The sequence below is a fragment of the Palaemon carinicauda genome, chromosome 24 (genome assembly GCF_036898095.1).
Source record: "Palaemon carinicauda isolate YSFRI2023 chromosome 24, ASM3689809v2, whole genome shotgun sequence".
Taxonomy (NCBI): domain Eukaryota; kingdom Metazoa; phylum Arthropoda; class Malacostraca; order Decapoda; family Palaemonidae; genus Palaemon; species Palaemon carinicauda.
In genome coordinates this window covers 108,004,321-108,014,320 of record NC_090748.1, presented here as the reverse complement: position 1 = coordinate 108,014,320, position 10,000 = coordinate 108,004,321, and the positions used below count along the sequence as shown (strand labels likewise).

Below are 10,000 nucleotides of genomic sequence, written 5' to 3'. Positions count from 1 at the left end.
TACACTTCTTCCTCGGGATTTCTGGTTGAGAGGTGTTAACTTCTTGGTTTAAACTGATATTTTCATCGTGATGACATTATAAAGATATTAAAGCTGCAATCAAAATGATTAAATTACTCCTGTAATGTAATGAGATAATTGAAACTGCTTTAATAATGTGTTAAGAAGCCTAGGCCTATATAGTCTTCTTTGGGATTTCTGGTTGAGGGATTTTAATTTCTTAGTTTTTTACTGATATTTACATAGTGATGACATTGTAAAGAAATTCAGAACTACAATTAAAACAATGAAATTACTCCTTTCATGTAATGAAATGACTTACGGAAACGGATTCAATATGTTTTAAACACTAAACTTCCTTTTATCAAGATAAACAATTCTCTGTAATCTCTGTTTACTGTGCTATGTATAATGTAAAACTTTGAAAAATAAAGTATTGCTTTATACTGAACTCTTTTTAAACCCTTGCGTTGTATATAATCAAATGACTAACATTACTTTGACGGAAGATCTAACTATAGTCAATTTCTTTTAGCGAGGCAGATTTGCACCGACTCACAGCGGTGCCCTTTTAGCTCGGAAAAGTTTCCTGATCGCTGATTGGTTGGACAAGATAATTCTAACCAATCAGCGACCAGGAAACTTTTCCGAGCTAAAAGGGCACCGCTGCGAGTCGGTGCAAATATGACTCGCTAAAAGAAATGGACTATAGTCACATATTTAGGTAGATTGAAGACTCAATTGAGATAAAAATAAGACACCGTTTGTTTTTCTACCAATAGTAATTTTATGCTAAAATTCAACATTTTATTATTATTATTAGTTCACAAGGGTAGTGAGATAGCAGCGACTAAAGAAACTAACGAGTTTGACCGGAATTCGAACCCCAGTCTGGCGTTCACCAGTCAGGGACGTTACCACATCGGCCACCACAACCCTATTGTTATTATTATTATTATTATTATTTCCCTAGTTGGAAAAGCAGGATACTATAAGCCCAAGGGCTCTAATAGGGAAAATAGCCCAGTGAGGAAAGGAAACAAGGAAAACATAAAATATTTTAAGAACAGTAACATTGAAATAAATATTTCTTATATAAACTATAAAAAAACTTTAACAAAACAAGAGAAAGAGAAATAAGAAAGAATAGTGTGCCCGAGTGTACCCTCAAGCAAGAGCACTCTACCCCAAGACAATGGAAGACCATGGTACAGAGGCTATGGCACTACCCAAGACTAGAGAACAATGGTTTGATTTTGGAGCGTTCTTCTCCTAGAAGAGTTGCTTACTAAAGCTAAAGAGTCTCTTCTACCCTCACAATGATAGTGAGATAGCAGCGAACAAATGAACTAACGAGTTTGAGCGTTCACCAGTCAGGGACGTTACCACATCAGCCACCACAACACTATTAATCAAAGAGATTCGTTACTTATACATACATATACCAAAGGCACTTCCCCCAATTTTGGGGGGTAGCCGACATCAACAAATGAAACAAAAACAAAAAAGGGGACCTCTACTCTCTACGTTCCTCCAGCCTAACAAGGGACTCAACCGAGTTTAGCTGGTACTGCTAGGGTGCCACAGCCCAACCTCCCACATTATCCACCACAGATGAAGCTTCATAATGCTGAATCCCCTACTGCTGCTACCTCCGCGATCATCTAAGGCACCGGAGGAAGCAGCAGGGCCTACCGGAACTGCGTCACAATCGCTCGCCATTCATTCCTATTTCTAGCACGCTCTCTTGCCTCTCTCACATCTATCCTCCTATCACCCAGAGCTTCCTTCACACCATCCAACCACCCAAACCTTGGCCTTCCTCTTGTACTTCTCCCATCAACTCTTGCATTCATCACCTTCTTTAGCAGACAGCCATTTTCCATTCTCTCAACATGGCCAAACCACCTCAACACATTCATATAAATAATAATAATAAAAAACTCACATCCAACTTCATATTGGAGATGCCGGAATAGAGTTGTTTATCAACGCTCCCGAGGTTAAAAAGTATGATGCCCACTTCCGGTAGGTTCTTCTTTATGGGCATGTTGCCCACGCCCTCGATGGCTGCCCCAGCTAGGTCACCTGCGGGCGGGAGAAGGAGGAGAAGGGCGTTAGAGATTACATGAGGTAGAGCGCTTTCTTTTAGTGTTCTTTGGTGTTTAGCGGTCAGGTTTTAAGTGATGTTTCTCGCATATTATTCATGTTATTCTATAGAGATTAGAAGTAACGTTTCTTGCATGTATAGAGATTAGAAGTAATGTTTCTTGCATGTATAGAGATTAGAAGTAATGTTTCTTACATGTATAGAGATTAGAAGTAATGTTTTTTGCATGTATAGAGATTAGAAGTAATGTTTCTTGCATGTTACTGTATAGAGATTAGAGGTAACGTTTCTTGCATGTATAGAGATTAGAAGTAATGTTTTTCGTATGTCATTATATAAAGATTTGAATTATTTTTTTCTTGTGTGTCATTCTATATAGATTTGAAGTAATTTTGACAGAATTCTTTTAGTGTTCTTTGGTAATAGCATTCGCATGTTATTCTAGAGAGATTAGAAAAAATGTTTCTCGTATGTCATTCTATAAAGATTTGAAGTACTATTTTGTGTCATTCTATAAAGATTTGGGAGGGAGGAGAAGGGCGTAAGGCAATTGGGGAAATAAATTAAAAAGAAGAAGAAGAAGAAGAAGAAAGAAAGAATATCAAGAACAACAACCAATTCATAATAACAAGAAGAAGAAGAAGAAGAAGAGAATAATAATAATAATAATAATAATAATAATAATAATAATAATAATAATAATAATAATAATAATAATAATAAGTTTATCAACAAACACATCAATCAATTTGCAGAAACTTCCACCTTTTCCCTGAATAGAAGAAGAAGAAGAAGAAGAAGAAGAAGAAGATGATGAAGAAGAAGAAGAAGAGAATAATAACAAGAAGAAGAAGAAGAAAAAGAAGAGAATAATAACAAGAAGAAGAAGAAGATGAAGAAGAAGAAAGAATATCAAGAACAACAACCAATTCATAATAACAAGACGAAGAAGAAGAGATTAATAACAAGAAGAAGAAAAAGAAGAAGTTTATCAACAAACACATCAATCAATTTGCAGAAACTTCCACCTTTTCCCTTAATAGAAGAAGAAGAAGAAGAAGAAGAGGAAGAAGAAGAAAATAATAGCAATACGAAGAAGAAGATAATAACAAGAAGAAGAAGAAGAAGAAGAAGAAGAAGAAGAAGAAAGAAAAAGTTTATCAACAAACACATCAACTAATTTGCAGAAACTTCCACCTTTTCCCTGAATAGAAGAAGAAGAAGAAGAAGAAGAAGAAGAAAGAAAAAGTTTATCAACAAACACATCAACTAATTTTCAGAAACTTCCACCTTTCCCCTGAATAGCATAATCTTAAAACGCTTGGAAGTAGAAAGGAATAACTTCGAAATTGAAAAGATCACACCATACCTTTGCCATGAACTAAGTAATTCCAGAAAGTAGGGATAGTCTGGAGTTTATTCTGAGTGATGGAAATGGGTGCCTTGATGTCTACGTAAAGTGGAATGTTGAGATGGTCTTGCAAGTTGGCACCGACACCTCGTAGGGATTTGACGACAGGAATCTGGAGGAGGACAGAGAAGGAATGTCTATAGTCATTTTTTTTAGCGTGGCAGATTTGCACCTACTTGCAGGGGGTGCCCTTTTAGCTCGGAAAAGTTTCCTGCTATATGACTGGTTAGACAGATTTGCACCGACTCGCAAGGGGTGCCCATTTAGCTCGGAAAAGTTTCCTGATCGCTGATTGGTTGGACAAGATAATTCTATCTGGAGGACAGAGAAGGAAAGTCTATAGTCAATTTTTTTTAGCGTGGCAGATTTGCGCAGACTCGCAGGGGTGCCCTTTTAGCTCGGAAAGGTTTCCTGATATATGAGGATTTGACGACAGGAATCTGGAGGAGGACAGAGAAGGAAAGTCTATAGTCAATTTTTTTTAATGAGGCAGATTTGCACCGACTCGCAGGGGGTGCCCTTTTAGCTCGGAAAAGTTTCCTGCTATATTTGACGACAGGAATCTGGAGGAGGACAGAGAAGGAAAGTCTATAGTCAATTTTTTTTAGCGTGGCAGATTTGCGCAGACTCGCAGGGGTGCCCTTTTAGCTCGGAAAGGTTTCCTGCTATATGAGGATTTGACGACAGGAATCTGGAGGAGGACAGAGAAGGAAAGTCTATAGTCAATTTTTTTTAATGAGGCAGATTTGCACCGACTCGCAGGGGGTGCCCTTTTAGCTCGGAAAAGTTTCCTGCTATATTTGACGACAGGAATCTGAAGGAGGACAGAGAAGGAAAGTCTATAGTCAATTTTTTTTAGCGTGGCAGATTTGCACCGACTCGCAGGGGGGTGCCCTTTTAGCTCGGCAAGGTTTCCTGCTATATGACGATTTGACGACAGGAATCTGGAGGACAGAGAAGGAAAGTCTATAGTCATTTTTTTTTTAGTGTGGCAGATTTGCACCAACTCGCAGGCGGTGCCATTTTAGCTCGGAAAAGTTTCCTGATCGCTGATTGATTAGATAATTCTATCCAATTATATAGCAGGAAACTTTTCCGAGCTAAAAGGGCAACGCTGCGAGTCGGTGCAAATGACGACAGGAATCTGGAGGAGGACAGAGAAGGAAAGTCTATAGTCAATTCTTTTAGGGTGGCAGATTTGCGCAGACTCGCAGGGGTGCCCTTTTAGCTCGGAAAAGTTTCCTGCTATATTTGACGACAGGAATCTGGAGGAGGACAGAGAAGGAAAGTCTATAGTCAATTTTTTTTAGCGTGGCAGATTTGCACCGACTCGCAGGGGGTGTCCTTTTAGCTCGGAAAAGTTTCCTGATCGCTGATTGATTAGATAATTCTATCCAATTATATAGCAGGAAACTTTTCCGAGCTAAAAGGGCAACGCTGCGAGTCGGTGCAAATGACGACAGGAATCTGGAGGAGGACAGAGAAGGAAAGTCTATAGTCAATTTTTTTAGGGTGGCAGATTTGCGCAGACTCGCAGGGGTGCCCTTTTAGCTCGGAAAAGTTTCCTGCTATATTTGACGACAGGAATCTGGAGGAGGACAGAGAAGGAAAGTCTATAGTCAATTTTTTTTAGCGTGGCAGATTTGCACCGACTCGCAGGGGGTGTCCTTTTAGCTCGGAAAAGTTTCCTGAGCGCTGATTGGTTGGACAAGATAATTCTAACCAATCATATAGCAGGAAACTTTTCCGAGCTAAAAGGGCAGCGCTGCGAGTCGGTGCAAATCTGCCTCACTAAAAAGAATTGACTATAGTTGTGGATGTTTAAAAAACTAAGTAAATAAATAACTTGATTTTTCTATATTATAGAGATTAGTTCACTAAACATTTAACTGGGCTCCACAAGGTACTAGAAGAGTTAGAAGACCCAGGCCTACATGGCTGAGGACTTTGCGTCAATAGGCGTAGGAGGAGACGATGATAATGATGATGATGATGACGATGGTGATGATGATGATGATGATAGTTATGTTAAAAAAAACGAAACATAAAAGTGGGAATAAATCTAATTTTAGCAATATCTATATATTTTTCGTACATATTTCGAAACGAAAAATTTACAATGATAAATACCCAAATTTCTACAAAACTTTACAAATGATAAAAATCCCGTTTTCTGTTCGAAAAAAAAAGAATATATAGGACATAACTTATATTAACAGATTGAAGCTGGTAATACTTACGTCAAAATAGTTAAGAATTTCAGGATTGCCAATGCCAGAATGCATAAGTATTGAAGGTGTGCTGATAGCTCCAGCCGACAGTATGACCTCTGCGCGTGCGTACACTGTATGAGGAACGTCGTACATCAAGTACTCGACTCCTACTGCGCGCTTTCCTTCCCAAATGACCTGAAAATAAGATAGTCTGGGTAAGCATGAGAGGCGATAGAAAACGGGATTCGAGAAGACAACTGTGGAATGGCATAGAAAACGGAGTTAAGGCATTAAATATATATGGTAATGGCCAAAGAATAGTCTGGTTAAGCATGAGAGGCAATAGAAAACGGGATTCGGGATAACAACTGTGTAGTGGCATAGAAAACAGAGTTAAGGCATTAAAGATAGATGGTAATGGCCAAAGAGAAGTCTGGGTAAGCATGAGTGGCAATGGAAAACGGGATTCAAGAAGACAACTATGTAATGGCATAGAAAACGGAGTTAAGGCATTAAAGATATATGATAATGGCCAAAGAATAGTCTGGTTAAGCATGAGAGGCAATAGAAAACGGGATTCGGGATAACAACTGTGTAGTGGCATAGAAAACAGAGTTAAGGCATTAAAGATAGATGGTAATGGCCAAAGAGAAGTCTGGGTAAGCATGAGTGGCAATGGAAAACGGGATTCAAGAAGACAACTATGTAATGGCATAGAAAACGGAGTTAAGGCATTAAAGATATATGGTAATGGCCAAAGAATAGTCTGGTTAAGCATGAGAGGCAATAGAAAACGGGATTCGGGATAACAACTGTGTAGTGGCATAGAAAACAGAGTTAAGGCATTAAAGATAGATGGTAATGGCCAAAGAATAGTCTGGGTAATCTTGAGAGGCGATAGAAAACGGGGTTAGAGAAGACAGCTATGAAATGGCATAGAAAACGGAGTTAAGGCATTAAAGATAGATGGAAATGGCCGAAGAATACTCTGGGTGAGCATGAGAGGCAATGGAAAACGGGGTTCGAGAAGACAGCTGTGTAAGTGCATAGAAAACGGAGTTAAGGCATTAGAGATAGGTGGTAATGGCCAAAGAATAGTCTGGGTAAGCATGAGAAGCAATAGAAAACGGGATTCGGGATAACAACTGTGTAGTGGCATAGAAAACGGAGTTAAGGCATCAAAGATAGATGGTAATGGCCAAAGAATAGTCTGGGTAAGCATGAGGGGCAATAGAAAACGGGATTCGACTTAACAACCATGTAATGGCATAGAAAATGGAGTTAAGGCATTAAAGATAGATGGAAATGGCCAAAGAATAGTTAGATATAGAAGATTGAAAAAAAGGCAGCTAATTAATATGTCGAAAGGAAATAATGAAATAAATAATGATATGAGAAATAATGAACAATTGAAATAAAACATTTTAAAAAACACTGACAACATTAAAACATATTTCGTAAATAAACTATAAAAAGATTTATGTCAGCCTGTTCAATATAAAAACATTTTCTGCAAATTTGAATTTTTTATTATAATTATTATTATTATTATTATTATTATTATTATTAGCTAAGCTAAAACCCTAGTTGGAAAAGCAAAATGCTATAAGCCCAGGGGCTCCAACAGGGAAAAATAGCCCATTGAGGAAAGGAAACAGGGAAAAATAAAATATTAAAAACAATAACATTAAAATAAATACCTCCTACATAAACTATAAAAAACCTTAACAAAACAAGAGGTAGAGAAATAAGGTAGAATAATGTGCACGAGTGTACCCTCAAGCAAGAGAACTCTAACTCAAGACAGTGGAAGGCCATGGTACAGAAGCTATAGCACTACCCAAGACTAGAGAACAATGGTTTGATTTTGGAGTGTCCTTCTCCTAGAAGAGCTGCTTACCATAGCTAAAGAGTCTCTTCTACCCTTACCAAGAGGAAAGTAACCACTGAACAATTACAGTGAAGCAGTTAACCCCTTGGGTGAAGAAGAATTGTTTGGTAATCTCAGTGTTGTCAGGTGTATGAGGACAGAGGAGAATTTGTAAAGAATAGGCCAGACTATTCAGTGTATGTGTAGGCAAAGGGAAAGTGAACCGTAACCAGAGAGAAGGATCCAATATAGTACTGTCTGGTGAGTTAAAGGACCACACGGTTTTACGGGCTGCCCAGTGGCAAGAGCCCGTGTCTTACATAAGGTAAGGCAATCTACACACACACACACGCACACACACACAAGGACCACATAACTCTCTAGCGGTGGTATCTCAACGGGTGGCTGGTGCATTGGCCAACCTACTACCCATAAAAAAAGACTTATATCAGCCTCTTCAATATAAAAACAATTGCTGCAATTTTGAACTTTTTCGAACTTTTGAAGATCTAGGCCTACGTACCTTCGAAGTGTGAGCATTGAGAAGCACGTGAAGATTCGGTCGGCCCATTGCAGGCCTGAGGTAGCCCTTGACGGAACTCCAGCGGTTCCCACGGTATACATTCGTTTCAGCAGCCATCAGCCCGTAGTCTATGTCATCATTGAGACTTCCAACTGGTAAACCTTTGGATCAACGTTAAGTGTTATTATTATTATTATTATTATTATTATTATTATTATTATTATTATTATTATTATTTTCACATTTCCTTTCCTCACTGGGCTATTATCCCTATTGGAGCCCTCGGGCTTATAGCCTCCTACTTTTCTGACTAGGGTTGTAGCTAAACCAGTAGTAGTAGTAGTAGTAGTAGTAGTAGTAGTAGTAGTAGTAATATAATTACAATAATAATAATAATAATAATAATAATAATAATAATAATAATGATGATGATAATAATAATAATAATAATAATAATAATAATTATTATTATTATTATTATTATTATTATTATTATTATTATTTTTATTGTTATTATTATTATTATTGTAATTATATTACTACTACTACTATTACTACTACTACTACTACTACTACTACTACTGGTTTAGCTACATCCCTAGTCGGAAAAGCAGGATGCTGTAAGACCAAAGGCTCTAATAGGAAAAAAATAGCCTAGTGAGAAAAGGAAACTATGGAAATAAATTATTACTATTATTATTATTATTATTATTATTATTATTATTATTAGCTAAACTACAACTTTAGTTGGAAAAGCAGGGTGCTATAAGCCTAAGGGCTCCCACAGGGAAAATAGTCCAGTGAGGAAATCAAATATGGAAATAAATAAATAAATAGATAAATAAATAATAATGATAATAATAATAATAATAATAATAAAAATAATAATTATTATTATTATCATTATTATTATTATTATTATAATTATTATTATTATTGTAATACTACTACTACTACTACTACTACTACTACTACTACTGGCTTAGCTACAACCCTAGTCATAAAAGTAGGAACGCTATAAGCCCGAGGGCTCCAATAGGGACAATAGCCCAGTGAGGAAAAGAAATATGGAAATAAATAATAATAATAATAATAATAATAATAATAATAATAATAATAATAATAATAATAACAACAACAACTGTATAAAACAGAAATAATCATTGCCAATAATAATAATAATAACAATAAAATTAATAATGATAATAACAACAACAACTGTATAAAACAGTAATAATCATTGCCAATAAAAAAAACTATAAATATCCCCTACCCAACTCCTTCCCAGCCTCAAGGAACACGTAGGACAGAGTAGAATTCGCCTTCGTTATCCTGAGGGGAGGGTCGTAGCACTGGACTGCGTCCTGTCGCTGTCTTATGTGTTTGCCTTCGCCTCTAGAATCGCTTTCTGGACTGTCACAGTCGCCTGATGGTTTCTGCTGGTCCGTGGAATCGGCTGTGCACATCTCTTGCTGTCAGATGGGGAGATCATTTTGGAGGTAAAAAAGGATCATGATCAAGATTCTAGTTTGTTTATATATTTATTTGTTTGTTTATTGATTAATTTATTTATCTATTTATTTACTTATGTATTTGTTTGTTTGTTTGTTTCTTTATTTATTTGTTTATTTATTTGTTTGTTTGTTTGTTTGATTATTTATTTATTTATTTATTTATTTGTTTGTTTGTTTATTTATTTATCTATTTATTTATTTGTTTGTTTGTTTGTTTATTTATTTATTTATTTGTTTGTTTGTTTATTTATTTATCTATTTATTTATTCATTCATTTATTTATTTATTTGTTTGTTTGTTTATTTATTTATTTATCTATTTATTTATTTGTTTGGTTGCTTGTTTATTTGTTTATTTGT

General features: G+C 36.4%; 1 protein-coding gene across 1 annotated transcript in view; it reads right to left on the bottom strand.

Moving 5' to 3' along the window:
* Positions 1-10,000, bottom strand: part of LOC137617955 (neither inactivation nor afterpotential protein G-like) — a 193,188-nt gene that overhangs the window by 16,093 nt on the left and 167,095 nt on the right. Inside the window, exons 4-8 of the mRNA XM_068347889.1 lie at positions 9,401-9,599; positions 8,128-8,288; positions 5,762-5,929; positions 3,480-3,633; positions 1,949-2,088 (exon numbers count right to left, since the gene is read on the bottom strand). Coding sequence (XP_068203990.1) covers positions 1,949-2,088; positions 3,480-3,633; positions 5,762-5,929; positions 8,128-8,288; positions 9,401-9,599 — 822 coding nt within the window. The remainder of the gene's footprint in view (positions 1-1,948; positions 2,089-3,479; positions 3,634-5,761; positions 5,930-8,127; positions 8,289-9,400; positions 9,600-10,000) is intronic.